The 26,895-nt window shown below is 39.1% G+C and overlaps 1 protein-coding gene and 1 pseudogene across 14 annotated transcripts in view; both read right to left on the minus strand.

Annotated features, from left to right (window-relative positions):
• Window positions 1-26,895, minus strand: part of CCDC138 (coiled-coil domain containing 138) — a 188,832-nt gene that overhangs the window by 129,324 nt on the left and 32,613 nt on the right. For 13 of the 14 annotated variants that reach the window (XM_045771603.2, XM_045771604.2, XM_045771594.2 and 10 more), the window contains 3 exons: window positions 20,536-20,655; window positions 5,231-5,308; window positions 5,017-5,124 (listed from right to left, as the gene is read on the minus strand). In XM_045771603.2, the coding sequence (XP_045627559.2) occupies window positions 5,017-5,124; window positions 5,231-5,308; window positions 20,536-20,655 (306 nt within the window). The remainder of the gene's footprint in view (window positions 1-5,016; window positions 5,125-5,230; window positions 5,309-20,535; window positions 20,656-26,895) is intronic. The other variant, XM_087863224.1, reaches the window with a different exon arrangement.
• LOC123775989 (ubiquitin thioesterase OTUB1 pseudogene) lies at window positions 147-4,032 on the minus strand (annotated as a pseudogene).

Genomic DNA, 26,895 nt, shown 5'->3' on the forward strand with positions numbered 1-26,895 from the left:
TATTTCCATTCACAACTTCATAAAATTTCAAGAGCAAGCTTTAAATTTGGGGATTAAAGAATAATTTACCTGAAGGTCACTAATATATGTACTGAATGAAAAAGCATCCCCCAAAAAAGGAAATTCCCAATCAAACATCTCCAATTAACATGAGAAGTATGTTAAATAATGGCTGAGAGGAGAGAAAACCCATCGTAAAAAGGAAATTGAGGAACGGCTGGGCGGCTCAGTCAGTTGGGCATCCGACTCTTGATCTCAGCTTAGGTCTTGTTCCTCAGGGTCGTGAGTTCAAGCCCTGCACTAGGCTCCATGCTCTGAAAAAAAAAAAAAAAAAAAAAAAAAGAAAGAAAGAAAGAAAGAAAGAAAGAAAGAAAGAAAGAAAGAGAAAGAAAGAAAGAAAGAAAACTGAGGGGCACCTGGGTGGTTCAGTCCATTAAGTGTCTGGCTTTAGCTCAGGTCATGATCCTAGGGCCCTGGGATGAAGTCCTGGATCAGGCTCCCTGCTCAGCGAAAAGCCTGCTTCTCCTTCTGCCTGCCACACCCCCTGTTTATGCTCTTTCTGTCTCTCTCTAACAAATTATATTTATATTAATTATATACATATATATATAATATATATAAAATTATAACAAATATTTTAATTAAAAAAAGGAAATTGAAAGAACTGAACCTTACTACCAAAAAAGAAAATTCTTTATCCAAGTTTCATAACATAGAAAAGGTTTTACTTTTCTGGCCTTAACTCAGGAGCATAAACCTAACACTAACCATAAAACTAAAATAACCATGGAACTAAAAGATTTGAACAAGTTTAAAGGTTTAGAAAGTTAAACAACTTCTACCATGGAACTTCGTATTTTCTTCTTGCCAAAAAAAGTCATTTCCTTCTTTTTCTTTTTTCTTTTTTTTTAAAGATTTTATTTATTTATTTGACAGAGAGAGAGACAGCCAGCGAGAGAGGGAACACAGGCAGGGGGAGTGGGAGAGGAAGAAGCAGGCTCATAGCAGAGGAGCCTGATGTGGGGCTCGATCCCATAACGCCGGGATCACGCCCTGAGCCGAAGGCAGACGCTTAACCGCTATGCCACCCAGGCGCCCCCATTTCCTTCTTTTTCTTTATGTTATAACATTCTATAAACAGAATAAAAAGTCATAAACATGTATAAATTCAATTACACTGATTTTAGTATCCCTTCAAATAACTTTTAGTCAATTTCATTCTACATTTATCACATCTACCTTAAACAGGGAACTATGCTAGACTTAGGTTCTAAGAAATCTGAAGACAGAACTACAAAAGCAAATAAACAAAAAGGTAACATTAAAAGAAAGCAATCCACAAAATCAAAATGAGATGATTAAAAACAGAGTTGTATTATTCTAAACAAGGATAATTTTTTAAATTTTTAATTTAAATTAAATTTAATTCACATATACTATATTATTAGTTTCAGAGGTAGAATTCAGTGATTCATCAGTTGTACACAACACCTAGTTGTATACACCCAGTTACTTCAAGTGCCCTTCTTAATGCCATCACCCAGTTACTCCATTCCCCCACCCACCTCCTCTCCAGCAACCCTCAGTTTGTTCTCTATAGTTACAAGTCTTCTACCGTTTGCCTCCATCTCTGTTTTCCTCTTATTTTACTTTCCTTCCCTTCCCCTATGTTCATCTGTTCCATTTCTTAAATTCTACCTATGAGTGAAATCATATGGTATCTGTCTTCCTCTGACTTTACTTATTTTGCTTAGCATAATACCCTCTAGTTCCACCCACATCATTGCACATGGCAAGATTTCATTCTTTTTGATGTCAGAGTAATATTCCATTGTATATATATACCACCTCTTCTTTATTAATTCATATGTTGACGGACATTTGGGCTCTTTCCATAGTTTGCCTATTGTGGACATTGCTGCTGTAAACATTGGGGTGCATGTGCCCCTTCAGATCACTATTTTTGCATCCTTTGGATAAATACCTAATATTGCAATTGCTGCATCATAGGATAGCTCTATTTTTAACTTTTTGAGGAAACTCCATACTGTTTTCCAGAGTGGCTGCACCAGCTTGCTTTCCCACCAGCAGTGTAAGAGGGTTCCCCTTTCTCTGTATCCTCACCAACATCCATTATTTCCTGAGTTGTTCATTTTAGCCCTTCTGCTGGCGTGAGGTGGTGTCTTATTGTGGTTTTGATTTGTATTTCCCTGATGCCCAGTGATGTTGAGCCATTTTTCATGTGTCTGATGGCCATTTGTATGACTTCTTTGGAGAAATGTCTGTTCATGTCTTCTGCCCATTTCTTGACTTGATTATTTGTGTTTTGGGTGTTGCGTTTGATAAGTTCTTTCTAGATTTGGACAGTAGCCCTTTATCTGATATGCCATTTGCAGATATCTTCTCCCATTCTGTCAGTTGTCTTTTGGTTTTGTTGACTATTTCCTTTGCTGTGCAAAAATTCCAATAGTTCATTTTTCCTTTGTTTCCCTTGCCTCTGGAGACGTGTCTAGCAAGAAGCTGCTGCGGCCAAGGTCTAAGAGGTTACCACCTGTGTTCTCCTCCAGAATTTTGATGGATTCCTGTCTCACATTTAGGTCTTTCATCCATTTTGAGTTTATTTTTGTGTATGGTGTAAGAAAGTGGTCCAGTTTCATTCTTCTGCATGTGGCTGTCCAATTTTCCCAACGCCATTTGTTGAAGAGACTGTGTTTTTTCCATTGGCTATCCTTTCCTGCTTTGTTGAAGATTAGCTGACCAGAGAGTTGAGGGTCCATTTCTGGGTTCTCTATTCTGTTCCATTGATCTATGCATCTGTTTTTATGCCAGTATCATACTGTCTTGATATTTGCAACTTTGTAATGTAGCTTGAAGTCTGGAATTGTGATGCCTCCAGCTTTGGTTTTCTTTTTCCACATTCCTTTGGCCATTCAGGGTTTTCTTCTGGTTCCATACAAATTGTAGGATTGTTCTGAACAGAGGTAATTTTAACCTGTTTTCTTCAAATAGAAACTTTAGATGATAACTTTAATCATCTTAAGTACTAAGTATAAAAGCATCTCCTTTAACAAAACATGGAAGGTGTATGACAGGAAGAAGGTGAGGGTAGTGAAATATTTTCATTTTCAAACACAAAAAAATTTCTGTACATGTGTGTTACCTGGCAGAGGCAGTGGCAGGCCAAAGCTGGCCCTATTTGTACAAGAAAGCACAGGTCCAAGCCAGGAGAGGAGGTAAACCTTGGGCTTGGAGCCCTCAGAAAAGATGTGCAGGTTGGTGTTGAAGCCCTTGCTGTGGTCCCCTCCACCCACCTGGAAGGAGAACCTGAGGGCCTGGACCGGCATGATGGTGTGGATGTGGTTACTCTCCCTGTACATAGCCTCTACCTCCTGGTATCAGAACTCCTTGACACAGTCTGCCCATTCTCAGTGAAGTGCTCTGAGAACCTGCTCTCACACTACAAGTAGCCTGAGGTGAGTAGATGCAGAGAGACTAACAGGAAGTCCAAGGTCCTCTGGTTGTTAAAGGAGGAAAGCAGGTTGGCTACTGAGGTATGCTTCTCCATCTGCTCAATCAGGTCTGTAAATGTGGTGTGGAAATCTTCAAACTGCGAACTCAGTGAAGCTCTGGCACACCAGGTCCTCTTTAATCTTGGCAGACACCGGCTTAAATTGCTAAAACTCCTTGCCTACATCCAGCAGCACCTCCAGGTGTGAGCATCCAAAAGCTCAAAAGAAGGAGTTCACATAAAGTCTGGTCTTGCAGATATATAAGAACTTTTGGTGAACGTGCTCAATCTTCTGTTTACGGGTATAATCCTCAGCATACTTCCTGTACAGGATGGAGAGCTTCAACAGCTCCAAGAACAAAAGGTTCTGCACAGCAATCTTTTGTTGAATTTGGTCCTGCTGAGCCATGATATCTTTACCATAGGCCAGCCAGACAGTTTAAACCTTCAGAGTCACACTGCCCAATGGTGGCTCCTGATTTTGCTACTAAGATTCCTCCACAACTATCTTTAAATGATGCCATATTCCCACTTTATGAAAAGAACTAGAGGATTTATCAAAATTATTAACAGCCCACAGTGAGAGATCACTAATCACCCACTGAAAAGGTCAAAATGAAAAAGTGAAAACACCAAACGTTTGCATAGTTGTGGAGTTACCACAACATTCAAACATTGCTAGTAGGAGTATAAAATGGTATAACTGCTTGGGAAACCAGCAGTTTCACAAAAAGTCAAATATCTATGACCCAGAAATTCCAGTACTGGTTTTATTTCCAAGGGGAAGGAAAACATCTGTCCATTAAAAGCCTGTACACAAGCATTCTTAGCAGCTTTATTCATAACAGACAAAAAGTAGAAATAGCCCAGGTGTCTATTAAAAGAAGAATGGATAAATAAATTGTGATATATTCATACAGTGGAATACTCCTGAGCAATACAGAGGAACAAACTACTAACACAACCAATGTTATGATGAGCAAAATAAGCCTTAACCAAATGAGTGCACACCTACTGACTGAAGTTCTAAAACAGGCAAAATTCATTTATGGTGATAGAAATCAGATTAACAGCTACTTCTTGCAGGGAAGAACTAAGAAGGGACATAAGGGAACTTTCTAAGGTGATGGAAATGTTCTATATCTAGTTGCAGGTTACATGAGTATAGGTTACATGAGTAAAAAAATCCTTAGGAAAAAATAAATAAATAAAGGCCATTCAGGCATGGATTGCAGTCTTGACAGAAAACATTAAAAGCTTGGTATCTTAAAAGACAATGAATAATAAAGCTCCTGTTAAGCTTAAGGTCTGTGCCTGAAACACTGCTGACATATTTTGTTTTGCTTTTGTAAATAAAAGCATATTAGAAATATTATATAGATATTTCTCTGTAAAGGAATTATTATGGTGATCCTTTCATACCAAAATGATGTTTACCAAAAACAGATTCAAGAACAAAGAGAAAATGTCTTTGTTTCCTATTGGAGAAATTTTCAGTCATATCATACCTTGTGAGTTTTTGAGACTGGTACTTTTTCTTGTTTTAAACTTTTCATTTCATTAGCAGCATGAGAATTTCCTTTCAATCTCTGTATTGTCATAAATTCATACTTCCTCTGCAACAGCACATATCCATGAATTAAAACACAATTGTATTAAAGGTGAGAAAATCCAAAGGCAATCATTTAAAATTCACTTGTGTCAAAACAGCAGGCAACTTACCTGTAAATTATCTAAACGAGCTTGAACTCTCTTAGCCTGAATCTCCATCTTCTTGTTTTCTTCACTTACTTCATTTAACTAAAGAGAGAAAACATTAAATATTTCAATATAAAACGTAAGCTGATTTCATACTAAAGGTTTTGCAAATATCTTATCTAGTCTGTATTACCAACATAACAAAACAGAGGTAGCATTCATAATTTAAAAAGATCACCGCTTATGCTAATTAGACTTATCATGGAAATAATTTTGAAATGTATAGTTAATCACTATGATACACACCTGAAACTAAGAGATTATTGTACATCAATTATACTTCAATAAAGAAATAAAAATTTTAATTAAAAAAATGATAGTTAAAATCATTTGTCCTAAAGTACTTACAGTATCTAAGTTTACTTCATTCTATAAAAATTTTGCAAGGCCCCTGACATCTTACAATTATGTGTTTTAATGGGAAATTTCTTTTAATCGAACTTTTTATGTATGTACATAAAAGTGTACAAATCATTAAGCATGCAGTGTAATTAATTATTGAAATTGGATTAAATATATAAATTTGGGAAGAACTGACATGTTTACAAATATTGAGTCTTCATATCTATGAACATAACAGAGCCTTCAATTTACTTAGGTCTTATTTATTTTAATAATGTTTTGTACTTTTCAGTATATGTGTTACATACATCTTTCTTTTAAATTTATTCCTGAATAGCTAATGCTTTTTGACGCTATTATCAGTGATATCTGTCAATAAATGACATTATCTGATTACTGCTGGTATATAAAAATACATTTGATTTCTGTATATTGAACTTATATCCAAAGATTCTCCTACATTAGCTTTATTCTACTAACTTGTCTGTATATTCGTTTGGATACCTGTGTATACAGTTACATAACCATGTTATCACTAGATAATTCTTATTTCTTCCTTTCTGATCCTTATTTTCTATTTTTTTTTTCCCCTATCGCACCAACTAGGATTCTCAGTACTGTGTTTAGTAGAAACAGCAACAGTGAGTACCCTTGCTTTCTTCTGATTTCAGAGGGAAAACACTTCAATAACTTAAGTATGATTTTGTTGTTTTTTTGTAGATATTTTATCAAAATTAAGTTTTCTTTTATTACTATTATCATGAGTTAGTGTTGAATTTTATTATCAATAGAAATAATACGATTTTTTCTTTTATCAGATAACATGTTCCTTTTCAAATGATAACCCATGATTTTCAAATGATAAACCATAATTTCCAAATGATAAACTTTGTATTCCTGTATTAAATCCACTTAGTTATATTATTTTTATGTATTGCCAGATTCAATGTGCTAATACCTAAATTTTTTGCATCTATATTCATGCAACCAGTTTGAATTTTTCTTTTAACAATCTTACACATTTAGTTTCAAGGTTATGCTGGCCTCACACAACAAGAAGGAGAGTTTTTCTCTCTTTTTCTATTTATATTTAATGTATGTAATGTTTCCTCCTTAAAAGATAGTCATAAGGGGTGCCTGCATGGCTCAGTCGGTTAAGCATCTGCTTTTGGTTCAGGTCATGATCCCTGGCTCCTGGGATCGAGGCCCACATCGGGCTTCCTGCACAGTGGGAGTCTGCTTCTCCTTCTCGCTCTCTCTCTCTTCTCCTCCCTTTCTCTCAGTCAAATAAATAAATAAAATCTTAAATAAAAAAAAAAGATAGTCATAAGTCTTGCTGCTCCTTCTCTGAAGGTAAAGTGTCTTATTTTTCTCTGATCACTTTTAAATTTTTATCTTTATCTAATGTTTTCAGCAGTCTTAAAACAATGTTCCTATGTATGGTTTTCCTCAACATTTATTCTGTTTAGGCTTAACATAATTTTTTGAATCTGTAAGTTGGCATATTGCTTTTACAAGTTTTGGATAATACATGGCCATTTCTCTTCACATATTTTGATTCTACCCTATGATCTCTTTTGAACTCTCATGTTAAAAATTGTAACTAAACATCTCTCTTTTATAAATTTGTTTATTCTTCCTCCAATGTTTTTATTTCAAAACTTTTTAGAAAATGATCTTCCAGTTCATTAATCCTGTCTTCAGCTGTATCTCATGTGCTATTAAACCCATTCACTGGAGTTCTGAAATTCAATTAGTATATTTTTTAGTTTTGGAATTTCATTTTAATTCCTTTTTATAAATTTTGTTTCTCTAATGAAGTTCTCAATCTTTTTTTTTTCTACTTTCTTAAACGTATTAATCATTGTTTTAAAGTCAGTGCCTACTAACTCTAATACCTGGATCACTGCCAGGCATATTCTATATTGAGTTATGTGATTCTGTCTTTTTATAATTTTTATTTAAGTTTTAGTTAGTTAACATACAGTGCAATATTGGTTTCATGAAGAGAATTCAGAGATTCATGCGATTCTATCTTTTAATGTAATGATTAATTTTGTATAGAACGACAAAGAAAATTTATAAATTTTGTACACAATTATTTTCTTTAAGAGAGGGCTCATTCTTTCCTTTGCTAGAAACTCAAAATGGGAACTGATCACCTTACTCTAAACAGGAACTGAGATCAGTTAAGACCATAATTCAGCTTAAGGAGGGTTCTATATATCTCTAATTTGCCTCCTCCTAGGGTACAACCCCGATCCTTTCAACTGAGAGCCTATGGTATTCACAGGGACTCTCTACCCTGATAAGTCCTGAATATTAATCCTTGACTCCTCAGTGTGGCAAGACTTAATGGGAACTGTTTTATTATTATCATTATTGTTATTATTGCAGACTTATTTATGTCCAATGCTACCATAAATTAATTACTATGCAAGTCAGTCACAGAAATAACTTACCATTTTATTTAGCAATTTTGAAACACAGTTGAGCTTTGAACCATGCTGGGGTGATGGTCACCAACCCCTGGGCAATTAAAAAATTCACATAAAACTTTTGACGCCCCAAAACACTTTACTAGTAGCTTACTGTGACAAGGGGCCTTAATGATGACATAAATAGTCAATTAACACATATTTTTATGTTATATGTATCATACACAATGTTCTTATAATAAAGTAAGCTAGAGAAAACAAAATGTTATTAGGAAAATCGTAAGGAGAGACATTCCAAGATGGTGGAGGAATCGGAGACCTTACTTTTGTCTGGTCCCAGGAATTCAGCTAGAGAGCTATCACATCATTCTGAACTATGAACTGAACCGGAGCTCTAAAAGAATCCAATTTTACAAATAGAAAAGCGACCACTTTATGCAAGGTAGGAGGTGTGGAGAAGTGAATCCTAGGCGATATACTGGAAGATAAACCGCGAGAGTAGGGAGCAGTGGAAAGCCGGCTACCAGAAAGTAATATAGCAGTGGAGTGCAAAATCAGAACCTTTAGAAGTCTGCTCTGGCGTTGGACGTCCCTGCCTGAAAGGTACTCAGGTGGCCAAGCAGGGAGGAATCCTGGGTTGGACAGTGTGTTCTCAGGATCCCAGGGGTCACAGAAGGAATGGGGGACCTGAGTGCAGCAGAGTTCCAGCACTGGAGTGGGAAACCGGGCTTCAATCAGCGAGCCCAGAAGTGGGCTTTCACAACAGTGCTGTTATAAACCACAAATCGCAGAACGGCTGGGCAACCGCTCTCTGAGCAGGGCACCAGCAAGTGGCAGAACCACAGCAAGACCACCCTCCCTCACCAGAAGGAATGGTGCAGTAGGAGTCTGAAGGATTTAGAGACTTGAAGAAGAGTCACATGCCTAAAACAGAAATGCTCAGTCATGGGCTAGGTGAGCATGAAGTGCAGACGGAGACGAGGGACGCAGGAACGATTGACTGTTTCTCCCCAATGGCACACTGAGCAGTGGGGGGCGAGAACTTTCAGCTCTGGGGCTGGAGATTGGGGGGCTGCTATTTCCATTCTCAACCTCTAAAACAGCTCAAAAAGCCTTCAGGGAACAAAAGACACAGAGAGCAATCTGGGGCCCATTACGTAGCCTGACCCCTGGCATGGGGCGGTGCAGTTCCTCCTGGGGCAAAAACACCTGAGAATCAGCGCAACAGGACCTCCCCCAGAAGATCAGGAAGAACATCCAGCTAAGACCAAGTTTACCTATCACAAAGAACTGCAAAACTCCATGGGGTGACTGGGTGGCTAAGTCGTTAAGCGTCGGTCTTTGGCTCAGGTCATGATCCCAGAGTCCTGGGATCGAACCCCACATCAGGCTCCCTTCTCAGCAGGAAGCCTGCCTTTCCCTCTCCCACTCTCCCTGTTTGTGTTTCCTCTCTCACTGCCTCTCTGTCAAATAAATAAAAATCTTAAAAAAAAACACAAAAAACTGCAGCGCTAGGGGAAAACAGTATATGGAAGTTATGGGTTTTTTTCTCATGATTTAGTCTTCCAAATTTAATATTTCTTTTCCCCTTCCTTTTCAACCAATTATTTATTTTGTCAACTTTTTTTAAGTCGCTGTTAATTTTCATTTTTATAGTTACATTCTATCCTTTCATTGTATTTAATTTTACTTTTGTATATACGTAAGTGTTTCTTTTTTTACAATTGTGGGATCTAGGCTTTTTTTTAAAGATTTTACTTATTTATTTGTCAGAGAGAGAGAGAAAGGGAGAGAGGGAGCAGAAGCAGGGGAAGCAGCAAGCAGAGGGAAAAGCAAGCTCCCTGCTGAGCAAGGAGCCTGATGGGGGACTTGAATCGAGGACCCGATGGCCTGAGCCGAAGGCAGATGTTTAACCACCTGAGCCACCTAGGTGTCCCGGGATCTAGTTTTAAACAAACGGAGCAAAGTACACATAGGATCCAATGTATTGCTCTGTTCTGTTCACCTGTTTGATTATATTCTCTCTCTCTCTCTTATTTATTTATTTATTTATTTATTTATTTATTTATTTATTTATTTATTTATGGTTTCAGGGCTCTCCTGATTTGCTTAGTGTATATTTATCTGGGGTCACTGTTGCCATTTAAGTACTTTGTTCTCTCATTCATCTATTCTTCTCTGGACAGAATAACAAGATGGGAGGAGGGGAGCTGGCGGAGGAGAAGGGGACCCTATTTCAACAGTCGCCCTGAATCGAGATGAATATCTACCAGACCATCCTGAACACCCACAAAATCAGCCTGAAATGTAAGAAGATTCATCTGGATGGATCTCTACAAACAGAACATCTCCGGTGCTGGGTATCAGGTATGAAGCGGGGAGCTGAGAGTCTGCACGCATATGTCGGAAGATAAACGAAAGGGGGGGGAAGCCACCGAGCTCGTGCGCCGGTAAGGCAGAAGCCTCCCATGCTGGGGAGCAGACCGGACTCTCAGTCCAATAGCCATGGGGAAACCAGACTGAAACCAGTGCACGGGAGTGTGCTCGTGAACCAGGAGCAGCCAGCAGTTTTAGAAAGACAAAGGGCAGAGACATGCTGGCCCTGGGAGCGAGGACTGGGAGAGCAGCTGTGGGGTGCACAACCTGGGACGTTGTAGGTTTTTAGCAGCACAAACAGAAATGGAGTCAGAACAGCCTGGAGAACTCAATGAAGAGCAGACTGCGATCTCTCTGTTCGGAGACAGAGACCTGGATACAGTCACTGCTGCTCTGACTCTCAAAAGAGACACTGAAAGCTGCCAGGGAAAGCCACCAGAGAACAAAAGCATGGAAAAACCAGTTCTCACTGTGCCCATCCCTCCCCCTCCACGGGGGACAGGGCAACTCTACCCAAACAGGGTTGCCTGAGTATCAGTGGGGTAGGCCCCTCTCCCAGAAGGCAAGCTGAAAAAACAAGCAGCCCACATCCCTAAGGTCCCTATAAAACAAGCGCATCTTGCTTGGGTCCTGGTCAATAATTCGGGCTCTATACCTCCCTGCAACCATACCTCACCAGAATGACGAAGAGGGGGAATCCCCAACAAAGGAAAGAAACAGAGACTGTGACCTCTGCCACAGAACTAATGGATATGGATATACCCAAGATGTCAGAAATGGATTTCAGAGTAACAATTATCAAGATGATGTATAGGCTTGAAAAAATATTAACGAAAATATAGAATCTCTAAGGGCTAAAACGAGAACGAATCTGGCAGAAATTAAGAATTCTATGAATGAAATCCAGTCTAAACTGGATGATCTAAGGGCCAGGGTAAATAAGGCATAAGAACAAATTAGTGAGTTAGGGGATGAGATGATAGAAAAGAAGGAAAGAGAAGAAAATGGGTAAAGAAACTCCATTTTCAAGAAAAAAGGCTACAGGAGATTACTGACTCAATGAAACGTTCCAGTATCAGAATCATCTGCATCCCAGAGGGGGTGCAGAAAGAGAGAGGTCTAGAAGAGATATGTGAGCAAACTGTAGCTGAGAACTTCCCTAATCTGGCGAAGGAAACAAGCATTCGTGTCCAAGAGGCAGAGAGACCCTCCAATATCAACGAGAACAGACCAACACCATGACATATAACAGTACAATTTGCAAATCTTAGCTTCAAGATAAAATCTTGAAAGCAGTAAGGGGGAAGAGATTCCTCACCAACAGAGGGAAGAACATCAGAATAACATCAGACCTGTCTACAGAGACCTGGCAAGCCAGAAAAAGCTGGCAAGACATATTCAGAGCACTAAGTGAGAAGAACATGCAGCCAAGGATTCTTTATCCAGCAAGACTGTCATTCAGAATGGATAGAGAGACAAGGAGCTTCCAAGACCAGCAGAAACTGAAAGAATATGTAACCACCAAGCCAGCCCTACAAGAAATATTAAGGGGGATTCTATAAGAGTAGAAAGATGCCAAGAGTGATACAGAACAGAAATTTACAGAGACAATCTATAGAAACAAGGACTTCACAAGGCAGCATGACATCATTAAAATCATCTCTCTCAATAATCACTCTCAATGTGAATGGCTTAAATGCTCCCATAAACGCCACAGGGTCACAGAATGGATAAAAAGCATGACCCATCCATATGCTGTCTACAAGAGACTCGTTTTGAACCTAAAGATACATCCAGACTGAAAGTGAAGGGATGGAGAACCATCTTTCATGCCAACAGACCTCAAAAGAAAGCTGGGGTAGCAATTCTCATATCAGACAAAGTAGATTTTAAGCTAAAGACTGTAGTTAGAGATACAGAAGGACACTATATTATTTTTGAAGGGTGTATCCACCAAGAGGATCTAACAATTATAAGTATCTATGCCCCCAACAGGGGGACCAGCTAACTACACAAGCCAATTCTTAATCAGAATAAAGAGACATAAAGATAATAATATATTAATAGTAAGGGACCTCAAGACTCCACACTCAGCAATAGATAGATCACCTAAGCAGAAAATCAACAAAGAAACAAGAGCTTTGAATGACACACTGGACCAGATGGACCTCATAGATATATACAGAACACTACACCCTAGAACAACAGCGTACTCATTCTTTTCGAATATACATGGAACTTTCTCTAGAATAGACCATATACTGGGTCACAAAACAGGTCTCAACCGATACCAGAAGTCTGAGATTATTCCCTGCATTTAATCAGACCACAATGCTTTGAAACTGGAACTCAATCACAAGGAAAAATTTGGAAGAAACTCAAACACTTGGAACCTAAGAACCATCCTGCTTAAGAATGATTGGGTAAACCAGGAAATTAAAGAAGAACTTAAACAATTTATGGAAACCAACGAGAATGAAAACACATTGGTCCAAAACCTATGGGACACTGCAAAGGCGGTCCTAATGGGAAACTACATAGCCATCCTAGCCTCACTCAAAAGAACAGAACAATCTAAAATACAGTCCTTATACTCTCACCTTAAACAGATGGAGATGGAACAGAAGAACAGGCCTAAGCCACGCACGAAAAGACATCTGATTAAGATTAGAGCAGAGATCAATGAATTAGAAACCAGGAGCACAGTAGAGCAGATCAACAAAACTAGAAGCTGGTTCTCTGAAAGAATTAATAAGATCGATAAGCCACTGGCCAGACTTATTCAAAAGAATAGAGAAAGGACCCAAATTAATAAAATTATGAATGAAAGGGGAGAGATGACGACTAACACCAAGGAAATAGAAACAATCATTAGAAACTATTATCAACAACTATATGCCAATAAATTAAACAACCTGGAAGAGATGGATGCCTTCCTGGAAACCTATAAACTACCAAGACTGAAACAGGAAGAAACTGATTATCTAAATAGACCGATTAACTGTAAAGAGATTAAATTAGTGATCAAAACCCTCCCAAAAAACAAGAGTCCAGGGCCTGATGGATTCCCTGGGGTATTCTACCAAACATTCAAAGAAGAAATAACACCTGTTCTCCTGGAGCTGTTTCAAAAACAATATTAGAATAACTGAGATTACAGATGAAGAGGAAAGGGGGGGCAGAAGGTATACTTGAGCAAATTATACCTGAGAACTTCCCTAATCTGGGGAAGGAAACAGGCATTCAATTCCAGGAGGCATAGAGAAACCCCCTCAAAATCATTAAAAATAGGTCAACACCCCGAAATATAGTGAAGCTTGCAAATCTCAGAGACAAAGAGAAAATCCTGAAAGCAGCTCAGGACAAGAGGTTGGTAACCTACAAGGGAGAAACATTAGATTAGCAGCAGACCTATCCAGAGACCTCGCAGGCCAGAAAGGACTGGCAAGACATATCCAGGGTGCTAAATGAGAAAAATACCAGCCCGGAATACTTTACCAGCAAGGCTGTCATTCAAAATAGGAGATAAAAAGCTTCTAGAACAAACAGAAACTAAAAGAATCTGTGATCACTAAACCAGCCCTGCAAGAAATATTAAAGGGGATCCTTTAAGAGTGTCCAAAAGTAACAGACCAGAAAGGAACAAGACAGTATACAAAAAACAGTGACTGTACAGGTAATACAATAGCAATAAATTCAAATTTTTCAATAGTTATTCTGAATGTAAAAGGGCCAAATGCCCCAATCAAAAGACACAGGGTATCAGATTGGACAAAAAAGCAAGACCAGGGAGAATGAGTGGCTCAGTCGGTTGAGAATCTGCCTTCGGCTCAGGTCATGATCCCAGGACCCCGGGATCAAGCCCCACTTTGGGCTCCCTGCTCAGTGGGGTGCTACTTCTCCTTCTTCTCCTGCCTACCACTCCCCTACTTGTGCTCTGTCAAATAAATAAAATCTTTAAAAAAAATCTTTAAAAAGCAAGACCCATCGATATGCTGTCTGCAAGAGGCTCATTTCAGAACCAAAGACACCTCCAGATTGAAAATGAGGGGGTGAAGAACGATTTATTATGCTAATGGACATCAAAAGAAAGGTGGGGTAGGAATCCTTATATTGGACAAATTAGATTTTAAACAAAGACTGTAATAAAAGTTTAAGAGGGACACTGTATCATAAAGGGCCTACCCAACAAGAAGATCTAACAATTGCAAATATTTATGCTGCTAACTTGGGAACAGCCAAATATATAAACCAATTAATAACGAAATTAAAGAAACACATTGATAATAATATAATAATAGTGGGGACTTTAACACTTCACTCACTGCAATGGACAGATCATTTAAGCAGAAGATCAACAAGGAAACAAGGGCTTTGAATGACACACTGGACCAGATGAACTTCACAGATATACTCAGATCATTCCATCCTAGAGCAACAGAATAAACACTCTTCTCTCAAATGCACATGGAACATTTTCCAGAACAGATCATATCCGGGGTCACAAATCAGGTCTCAACCAGTACAAAAAGACTGGGATTATTTCCTGCATATTTTCAGACCACAATGCTGTGAAACTGGAACTCAATCAAAAGAGGAAATTTGGAAAGAACTCGAATACATGGAAGTTAAAGAGCATCCTACTAAAGAATGAATGGGTCAACCAGGAAATTAAAGAAGAATTAAAATTCATGGAAACAAACGAAAATGAAAACACAACTATTCAAAACCTTCGGGAGGCAGCAAAGGTGGTCCTAAGAGGGAAAATGCAAGACATTCTCAAGAAACAACAAAAGTCTCAAATACACAACCTAAACATACACCTAAAGGAGCTAGAGAAAGAACAGCAAAGAAACCCTAAATGCAGCAGGAGAAGTGAATTAATAATGATTAGAGCAGAAATCAATGAAATAGAAACCAAAAGAACACTAGAACAGATCAATGAAACTAGGAGCTGATAATTTGAAAGAATCAGTAAGAGTGACAAACCCCTGACCAAACTCATCAAAAAGAAAAGTAAAGGACCCAAATAAATAAGATAATGAATGAGGAGAGATCACAACCAACACCAAAGAAATACAAACAGGTATAAGAACATATTGTGAGCAACTATATGCAAACAAATTAAATGAAATGGATGCATTCCTAGAAATGTACCAACGCTGAACCAGGAAGAAATAGAAAACCTGAACAGACCCATAACCAGCAAGGAATTGAAGCAGTAATCAAAAATCACCCCAAAAACAAGAGTTCAGGGCCAGATGGCTTCCCAGGGATAGTCTATCAAACATTTAAAGAAAAATTAATGCCTATTCTTCTGAAGCTGCTTCAAAAAATAGAAATGGAAGGAAAACTTCTAAACTCTTTCTATGAGGCCAGCATTACCTTGATCCCCAAACCAGACCCCACGAAAAAGAATTACAGACCAATATCCCTGATGAACATGGATGCCAAAATTCTCACCAAGATAACAGCCAATAGGATCCAATTGTATTAAAAGGATTATTCACCAGGACCAGGTGGGATTTATTCCTGGGCTACAAGGGTGGTTCAACATCTGCAACTCAATCAATGGGATACACTATATTAATAAAAGAAAGGACAAGAACCATACGATCCTCTCAACAGATGCAGAAAAAGCATTTGAAAAACTACAGCACCCTCTCTTGATTAAAACTCTCCACAGTGTATGGATAGAAGGAACATACCTCAATATTATAAAAGCCATCTACAAAAGCCCACAGCCAATATCATTCTCAATGGGGAAAAACAGAGCTTTTCTCCTCAGGTCAGGAACATGGCACGGATGTCTACTATCACCACTGTTGTTCAACACAGTATTAGAAGTCCTAGCCTCAGCAATCAGACAACAAAAAGAAATAACACGCATCTAAATTGGCAAAGAAGAAGTCAAACTCTTACTCTTCGCAGATGACATAACACTCTATGTGGAAAACCCAAAGACTCCACACCAAGATTGTTAGAACTTATACAGGAATTCAGCAATGTGGCAGGATATAAACTCAATGTACAGAAGTCAGCTGCATTTCTATACACTAACAATGAGACAGAAGAAAGAGAAATTAAGGAGTCAATCCCATTTACAATTGCACCAAAAACGATAAGATACCTAGGAATAAATCTAACCAAAGAAGCAAAGGATCTGTACTCAGAAAACTACCAGAACAATCATGAAAGAAATTGAGGACAACATAAATGGAAAAATGTTCTATGCTCATGGACTGGAAGAAAAAATATTGTTAAAATGTCTATGCTACCTAGAGAAATCTATACATTCAATGCAATCCCTATCAAAATACCATCAACTTTTTTCACAGAGCTGGAAGAAATAATCCTACAATTTGTATGGAACCAGAAGAAAACCCTGAATGGCCAAAGGAATGTGGAAAAAGAAAACCAAAGCTGGAGGCATCACAATTCCAGACTTCAAGCTACATTACAAAGTTGCAAATATCAAGACAGTATGATACTGGCATAAAAACAGATGCATAGATCAATGGAACAGAATAGAGAACCCAGAAATGGACCCTCAACTCTCTGGTCAGCTAATCTTCAACAAAGCAGGAAAGGATAGCCAATGGAAAAAACACAGTCTCTTCAACAAATGGCGTTGGGAAAATTGGACAGCCACATGCAGAAGAATGAAACTGGACCACTTTCTTACACCATACACAAAAATAAACTCAAAATGGATGAAAGACCTAAATGTGAGACAGGAATCCATCAAAATTCTGGAGGAGAACACAGGTGGTAACCTCTTAGACCTTGGCCGCAGCAACTTCTTGCTAGACACGTCTCCAGAGGCAAGGGAAACAAAGGAAAAATGAACTATTGGAATTTTTGCACAGCAAAGGAAATAGTCAACAAAACCAAAAGACAACTGACAGAATGGGAGAAGATATCTGCAAATGGCATATCAGATAAAGGGCTACTGTCCAAATCTAGAAAGAACTTATCAAACGCAACACCCAAAACACAAATAATCAAGTCAAGAAATGGGCAGAAGACATGAACAGACATTTCTCCAAAGAAGTCATACAAATGGCCATCAGACACATGAAAAATGGCTCAACATCACTGGGCATCAGGGAAATACAAATCAAAACCACAATAAGACACCACCTCACGCCAGCAGAAGGGCTAAAATGAACAACTCAGGAAATAATGGATGTTGGTGAGGATACAGAGAAAGGGGAACCCTCTTACACTGCTGGTGGGAAAGCAAGCTGGTGCAGCCACCCTGGAAAACAGTATGGAGTTTCCTCAAAAAGTTAAAAATAGAGCTATCCTATGATGCAGCAATTGCAATATTAGGTATTTATCCAAAGGATGCAAAAATAGTGATCTGAAGGGGCACATGCACCCCAATGTTTACAGCAGCAATGTCCACAATAGGCAAACTATGGAAAGAGCCCAAATGTCCATCAACAGATGAACGGATAAAGAAGAGGTGGTATATATATACAACGTAATATTATTCAGCCATCAGAAAGGATGAAATCTTATCATTTATATCGACTGGATGGAACTAGAGGGTATTATGCTGAGCGAATAAGTTAATCAGAGAAAGACAATTATCATATGATCTCACTCATATGTGGAATTTAAGAAACAAAACAGGATCATAGCAGAAGGAGGGAAAAATAAAAAATCTGAGAGGGAGACAAACGATAAGAGGCTCTTAATCATGGGAAACTGAGAGTTGCTGGAGGGGAGGGTGGTGGGCGATGAGGTAGCTGGGTAATAGACATTAAGGAAGGCGCATGATATAATGAGCATTGGGTATTATACAGTCAACAATTATTATAAGACTAATGAATCACTGAACTCTACCTCTGAAACTAGTAATATGTGAATTAACTGAATTTAAATTTTTAAAAAAGAGAGAAAAAAAAAGAAAAAAATGAACATCAAAAAAAGGAAAAAATGAAGAGGGGTCAATGTCAAGGAGGGGAACAAAGTGACCCAGATCAGCAGAGCATACTCTCGAGAAGCAATGGGAGAATGGAATTCCCAGCCTGAACTTTGTCATATCCAGGATTACTAAAGGAGAATAATTTTCCTGAATGAAATGAGAAAAAAAATAATAATAAATGTAAGATGGTAGACTTTGACATGGAAAAAAAAATCATAACGAAGAGAAAATACATTTACCATACTGTACTGCATTTATCAAAAAAAAATCTTCATATAAGTGGAACACAGTTCAAACCCATGATGTTCAAGGGTCAACTGTATATATACATCATTCATTATGCCAAAAGCTGGCAAACTACAGCCCTTGGACCAAATCTGAACATTGCTTATTATTATAAATAACATCTTATTAGAACACAGCCACGCTCATTCACTTACTTATTGCCTATAGCTACTTTCATATTATGTCAGAGTCGAGTCATGACAGACTGTACGGCTCATAGAGCCCAAAATATTTACTATTTCATCCTTAAAGAAAAAAATTGCTGATTCCTCATCTACACTAAACAGAGTAACCAAAAAAAAAGCATTCTGCCAGCTGGTACCAAAGGGTTTCTCCTAAGCTCTTTCAGTTTGTTCACACTAGATCAAAAATACAATTATTAATAAATCACTTAATAATTCACATATCTACTCCACTCACCACATACCCAAACACATACAAAATTATTAAGAAATATATACCCTTAAGAGATAGGTACAGGCAACAATGTTCTTTGGCTAGCAGTTAAACCCTTCTCAAAAAGGAGCACTAGAGTTGTATGGTGACAGAACCTACACTTGTGCTGAGCACTGTATACCATACAATATTGTCAAATCATCATGCTGTACACCTGAAACTAATATAATGTCGTGTGTCAACCAAAACTGTACTTCAATTAAACAGAGAGAGGGGCACTTGGGTGGCTCAATTAGTTAAGAAGCTGCACTCAGCTCAGGTCATGATCCCAAGCTCCTGGGAAAGAGCTCCATATCAGGCTCCCTGTTTAGTGGGGAGTCTGCTCCTCCCTCTCCCTCTGTCCCTCCCCTGACTTGTGCTCTCTTCTCTCTCGCTCACTCTCTGTCTCTCAAATAAATAAAATCTTAAAAGAGAGAGAGAGAGAGCACACTAGATTGAGAGTGTGATGGGAAAAAGTAATCTTTCCAGGGATAAAGCAGGCTTCCAGACGACAGTAAGTGAAGGCCATCCATATTCCTACTGTGGAAAGCCATAAATGAATTCAGGGAAGCCAAAGAGCTTAGATCAAATGAGAAATGTTGTACCTAGCTGTCACTGTCAATGAGAAAGGTTGTAACAAGCAGTGACTACAGGACATCAAAACCAGAAACTGAAAACATAGCTACCTAAGGAATTCCAGGATGCATATTATCTCTGAGAGTCTGAGCTTTGTTGCATTTTAGAATCCACGAAGTCTTCCAGCCCAAAGCTTTCATTTTTGAAGTGCCTGGGTTTACCCCAATTTCTGCTCATCTACTTCTCCTCCTTACACAAATACAAACATAATCATTCTCCTGTCTCTCTTGAACGTATTCTTTCTCATCTTTCAGTCAAAAACTGGCAAAAGTTAAAAAAAAAAAAGATACAACTCATAAAAATATTTGCTTTGCAACTTCCGTATTATTAAGCAGTAACCTAGATTACATCACTTACATAATCACAGTACAATATGATAAGCCCCTGTATGATAGCACTCTGTATTCATGCTACTACAGTGCCTAGCATATAATAGATATCCAGAAAATAAATGAATCTTAAATAAGCAGTGGTATAAAATAGCAGTTAAAAGAAGTATTAGCTAAAATCAATGCCTAAAAATCCCCAGATTATCATGTCTTTTTTTTTCCGCTTGTTTTAAATCTAGTAATTGCTCTTACATTTTAAAAATTCCAAACTGCAAATCATCTCAGCTGGATGCTAAAACAGATGATGAGAAATCAAAAGCTTAAGAATACCAGATTTATATTTGGAAGTATTACAGGAAATAAAGTTAGCAAATAAAATTAATCAAAATTTTCTTTAGCTATAATGTATTCTAAGACGTTGATATATAATTTGTTAAATATAGATAAGTTTGAAAAATCTTATAATCTAGTATTTATTAAAATAGGCCTTACCTGCTTTTTTAAGTTATCATTCAATTCTTTCAATGCATCGAAAGAGGACCTTAGCCTCTTGCTTTCTTTATTTCTTTCCTTAAGAACTTCAGTTAAGTGCTCAACTTCTGCATTGTGTTGCTAGAAGGGAAAAAAAAATCAGATCTAAAAATTAGGTAAGGATTCCAGGTCACTAATGCTACTGAACTCAAATCAATTAAAAATTAGAATTCCTTGAATCAGGACTTTAATCAGTACATTTAAGTATTAAGACTAATACTGCAAATAACTTATAAAAACTGTGTCATCAAACTAAAAGCATTAAAAGCATTTGTTAAGTTCCTATTTAAAAACTATTTTCTGCTTCTCCTCAAAAAAAATCCACTGGAATGCACTGAAATAATTTCTTTCACATGATAAAACAATGAAGGATTTCTGATCTTCTTTAAGAGACTAGTTATTCACAGCTTTATAAATTAAAATTTAAGATTTAAGTTACCCTTGAAAAGAAATACCCATAGATAGAACTAATTTCTTGTTCTCATTAAGTAGCTAAAATTGTTTACATCTCAAAAAATTTAAAAACATAATAAAATTTCTCTCAGTCTCAAACTATTTGACTCTCCTGAATCAGTTTTATAGGTAATTCAAATCATTTAAAACCCTCTAATTACGTTTAAATGAGATAACACATTTTGATTTAAAGTGCAAATGTGTATACTTTATTTCACATTTTATTCTCAATTTATTCATACTGTATTAAAACAAGCAAGTCTCTATAGGAAATCAAGAAACTGAATTAATTTCTGTCTTCCAAGTAATCTTCCAACTGCTAAAATAAGGCTGTTATCTTTACACTTAGTAAGAATAACAGACAGACAAATCTAAAGAGAAAAAAAAATCAAGAATAAATCTAGGATGGAAACCTCTTGAGAATCCAAGCATTTCTTTTTCTGCCCTGTTTAAATATCCAATCATGTGAAACATTAGCTTTATGTAATTTTATTATTACATTAAATGATTCTTTAAATAACTTAGTACACATTGTCACAAATACGGTTATTTCAAACATGAGGTTAATATTCTCATTCTCCAAATTTTTCCAAATCCAAAAGATACTAAAAAGGGTAGAAGTTCCATTTCCAGAATGGCAAGATAAGCCCACTATATTCTAGTTCTGTTACTGATTACAACTAGAAATCTTAGACAAAATACAAAAAGTGACTACCCTAAGGACTGTAAAAAGTAAACAGAAGCAGGGAATTGTAAAGAGGAATGAAAAGGTGGAGAAGCAACCCTCAAGAGGATGACGTTTCCGGGGTTTTTGTTTTTCCTTTTCTCTAGTAGTACTGCCCCAACACAGGCCCCTGGCTACTGAAGTGCAGCTGCAGTACAGACTGCTAAAACGTCACCTTTCCACTCAGGGAAACCAGGAAGAGGGCCACTGTGAGCCAAGGAATGTGGGGAGTATCTCAGAGAAGAGACTCCGAAAGAGCATCTTTTCCTTGTGGTATACATAAACTGGCAGAAATCTGCCTAAACCCTAAGCTGCCTAAGCACAGCACAGACAAAAGCAGCAGAGCAAATGTGGAGAGATCAGAGCTCAGTTTAAAAATACTACCCAAGTCTCACACCAACCTTCCAATTCTGTAAGCACAGGAAAGACACAGAGTACCATAATAAAGGTCTTGAGAACTGAACTAAGATTTATGTCATTGCCTGAGTATCAGACTAAACCTAAGTGGCACATGCACAGGACAACCCTGAAGCAACATCATAAGAGCTTTGAAAACTGAACTGAGATTGGGTCACTTCCCACAGAAAGTGAGAAAGAATTCTGGCCTATACCTAACCAGGATGGAATAGGGAAAATGGAGTAGGAATTTCCTGAGCTCACCTCTTCCCATGAACACACAAGGGTGCAACTAATGGAGAACAACCTCCTCCGAGAATAACCTGAAGGCTAGCAGAACAGTTCTTCCACAGGTAAAGATACAAAGAAACAGGGACATCAAGAAGGATGGGAGAGGCAGTAATACAATCTGTTCAGGAAACAAACCCTGGCACAGCAACCCACAAGCAGGAGGGATAGCACAGATACAGAGTCCTAAGGAGTGTTGGGCTTCAAGCACCATATCAGGCATACTCCTACCCTTGCCCTGGGGATCTGCACGAGGAAGACAAGTCCCTATAACATCTGGCTTAGAAAATCAGCAGGGCGTAAATCCAGGAGCATTGAAAAATCAGCATGGCTTAACTCCTGGAGAGCTGCAAGCTAGTAAGAAACCAAGACTCCACAATGAAACGGTCTGCATACGATCTCACTCACTTCAAGACCCACCAGAGAGGCAGCCTTGTGAAAAGTGCCTGCACCATATATAAGGGGTATCTACTAATTTCAGCATGTGTGCCAAAGGAGCAGGGATCTGCAGGAAATTTCTCTGGGAGAAAAAGCAATGGGGGTGCCATTTTGGGAGCCCTCCTTCAGCCGAGCATTTCCAGTGCCAGTGGGTACCAGTTTTAACACTCTCCATTTATCTTGCTAGCACTGCTCACCTCACTCTGGCATTCCCCTGCAGATCCATCTTACCCACCCCACCCAAACCAGCAGGCACTCCTCCTGACCCACTATACCTGGCAGGCAATCTCAGCAGCAACCACCCTGACACACCCAGTGGGCATCCTTAGTCAGGATGGGCAACCATTCAAAGAAACTCGTCTCAGGGAGGGGGAGCCAGCCCCACCCTCCAGCATCACAGTCACCTACACAAGCAGTAGCCATAAATGGGCCTCCCAGCCAGCATGCTGGCCAGCCCCAACCACCAATGCACCTACAGCAGTCATGGACAGACACGGATTGTCAGACAAAACGAGAAGACAGAGGAATATGTTATGAACAAAAGAATGAGAAAAAAGTACCAGAAAAAGAACTAAATGAAACAGAGATAAACAACAGACCTGATAAAGAATTCAAAGTAATGGTCATAAAGTTATTCTACTTTGGGGAGAAAAATAGATGAACTCAGTGAGAACTTCACCAGAGGCAGAAAATAAAGAAAGAACCAATAAGAGATGAAGAATATAATAACTGAACTAAAAAATATACTAAAGATAATCAGCAAATTAGAGGGTGCAGAAGAACAGAGATCAGCAATCTGGAAGACGAGGTAGTGGAAATCATCCAAATTAAACTGCAAAAAGAATATGAAAATAGGTTAAGGGACCTCTAGAACAACATCAAGCATACTAACGATTGCATTATAGGGATAGAGAAGGAGAAGAGACAAAGAAATGGGTAGAAAAACGATTTGAAGAATAGCTAAAAACTACCCTAACCTGGGGAAGGAAAGACATCCAGGTCCAGGAAGCACAGAGAGCCCCAAACAAGATGAACACAAAGAGGTCCATAGCAAGAATCATAAGTAAAATATCAAAAATTTAAGTTAAAAAGATAATCTTAAAAGAAGCAAGAAAAAAGCAACTAGTTACATGAAAGGGAACACTTAGGGGCACCTCGGTGGGTCAGTTGGTTGGGTGTCCAACTCCTGATTTCAGCCCAGGTCATGAACTCAGGGTCGTGGGATCAAGCTCTGTGTTGGGTTCAGAGCTCAGCAGGGAGTCTACTTGAGATTCTCTCTTCCTCTCCCTCTGCTCCTCCCCCAACACACGTGCACGCACATTCTCTCTCAAATAAATAAATAAATAAGGGAACACTTTTAAGACTATCAGCTGATTTTTCACAGGCTGGAAGGGAGTGGCATGATATATCCAAAGTGCTTAAATAAAAAAAAAAACACCTTGATTATAAACAAGAATACCCTATCCCACAAGGTTATTACTAAGGTTATTATTACAAGGTTATTATTACTCAGAAATAAAGAAGAGATAGGGTTTCCAAGACGAACAAAAGTTAAAGGAGTTCATCACCACTAAACAAAACCCACAAATAATGTTAAAGGAATTTCCTTAAGTGGAAAAAAAGAGCCATAACCAGAAGTAAAAAAAAATTATTAAAACATTTCACTGGAAAAAGTAAACATATAGTAAATGTAGTATATCAGTTATACAGCTAGTATGAAGGAAAAAAAAGAGTAGTAAAATCAACTATAGTTACAATATTTAGTTAAAGGATACACAAAATTAAAAGATGTAAATGTGACATCAAATACATAAAATGTAGATGGAGGGAGTAAAATGTATTGCTTTTAGAATGTGTTCAAATCTAAGTGACTATCAATTTAAAATAGAATGCTGTATACATAGGGCGTTTTGAACCTCATGATAACCACAAACCAAAAACCTATAATAGATATACAAAAAACAAAGAGAAAGGAAGCCAAACGTAACACTAAGGAAAGTTACCCAACTACAAAGAAAGAGAACAAGAGAAGAAGAAAGGTAGAGAGAAGAACTATGAAAACAACAAAATTGCAATAAATACATACCTGTAAATGGACTCAATGCTCCAATAAGAAGACATAAAGTGAGTAAATGGATTTAAAAACAAAACCCAGGGAGTTAAGATGGCGGAGGAGTAGGAGATACCTCTTCAGCCGGTCCCCCGAGTCGAGCTGGATAGGTACCAGACCAGCCTAAACAACCACGGAACCAGCCTGAGACGTAGGAAGATACATCTGGATCTCTACAAATGAACATCTCCAGCGCTGAGTATTGAGGTACGAAGCGGGGAGCCATGAAACCGTGCACAGATATCGGAAGATAAACGGAAGGGGGAGGGAGCCGCCGCGTTTGGGCGCCGGGAAGTGGTAGCCACTTGCACGGGGGAGCGGGTGGGCTCCCAGTTGGCACCCGCAAAACAGCAGACTGAGACCGTGAGCCGGGAGCGCGCGCCACCAGGCATCTCCCGGAACACCGGAATCCCGGTGTGCTCACGTGATCCAGACTGAGACTGGGAGCTTCCAGAGCGCGCGCGCGGGGCAGCTGGCGGCTGGCGGCATTAGAAACACAAAGGACAGAGACGCGCCGGTCCTGGAAGTGAGGGCTGGGACGCCGGGTGTGGGGCACACATCCCGGGACGCTGCAGGGTTGAGCAGCACCAACAGTAACAGAGTTAAAGTGGCCAGAACATCGTGGAGAACGGGCCGCGATCCCTCTGTTCTGTGACAATGCAGCCTCTGCTGCTCTGACTCTCAGAAGAGGCACAGCAAACCGCCAGGGAAAGCCACCAGAGAACAAAAGCCTGGAAATACCGGCTCAGAGAGTGCCCATCCCCATCCTCCCTCGCAGGGGACACGGAGACTCTACCCAAACAGGGTTGCCTGAGTATCGGCGCGGCAGGCCCCTCCCCCAGAAGGCAGGCTGAAAAATCAAGAAGCCCACGACCCGGGCGCCTGGGTGGCGCAGTCATTGAGCACCTGTCTTCGGCTTAGGGCGTGATCCCGGCGTTCCGGAAAGGAGTCCCTCATCGGGCTCCTCCGCTGGGAGCCTGCTTCTTCCTCTCCCACTCCCCTGCTTCTGTTCCCTCTCTCGCTGGTTGGCTGCCACATAAATAAATAAATAAAATCTTTAAAGAAGAAGCCCACATCCCTAAGATCCCTATAAAACAAGGGGCACGGCCTGGGACCCAGTCAATAATTTGGGCTCTGGACAACCCCGCAACCTCTCCTCATCAGAATGACAAGAAGGAGAAGCCCCCCGTCCCCCAGCAAAGAAAAGACAGTGAGCCTGTGGCCTCTGCCACAGAAATAATGGATATGGATGTAACCAAAGTATCAGAAATGGAATTCAGAGTAACGATGGTCAAAATGATGAGTAGAATTGAAAAAACTATTAACGAAAAGGTTACTGAGAATACAGAATCCCTAAGGACAGAAATGAGAGCGAATCTGACAGAAATTAAAAATTCTATGAGCCAAATGCAGGCAAAACTACAGGCTCTGATGGCCAGGGTCACCAAAGCAGAGGAAAGGGTTAGTGAATTGGAGGATAGGTTAATAGAGGAAAAAATGAAAATAGAAGATGGTCTTAAAAAAATCCACGCCCACGAATGTAGGTTACGGGAGATTACTGACTCAATGAAACGATCCAATGTCAGAATCCTTGGCATCCCCGAGGGGGTGGAGAAAAACAGAGGTCTAGAAGAGATATTTGAACAAATTGTAGCTGAAAACTTCCCTAATCTAGCGAGGAAAACAAACATTCGTGTCCAAGAGGCAGAGAGGACCCCTCCAAAGCTCAACCACGACAAACCTACGCCACGTCACGTCATACTGCATTTCACAAATATTAGATCCAAGGATACAGTATTGAAAGCGGCCAGGGCAAAGAAATTTCTCACGTACCAAGGCAAAGGCATCAGAATTACGTCAGACCTGTCTACACAGACCTGGAATGAGAGAAGGGGCTGGGGGGGCATTTTTA

This window comes from Ursus americanus, chromosome 7 (assembly GCF_024610735.1).
Source record: "Ursus americanus isolate L20-20 chromosome 7, mUrsAme1.1.p, whole genome shotgun sequence".
Lineage (NCBI taxonomy): Eukaryota > Metazoa > Chordata > Mammalia > Carnivora > Ursidae > Ursus > Ursus americanus.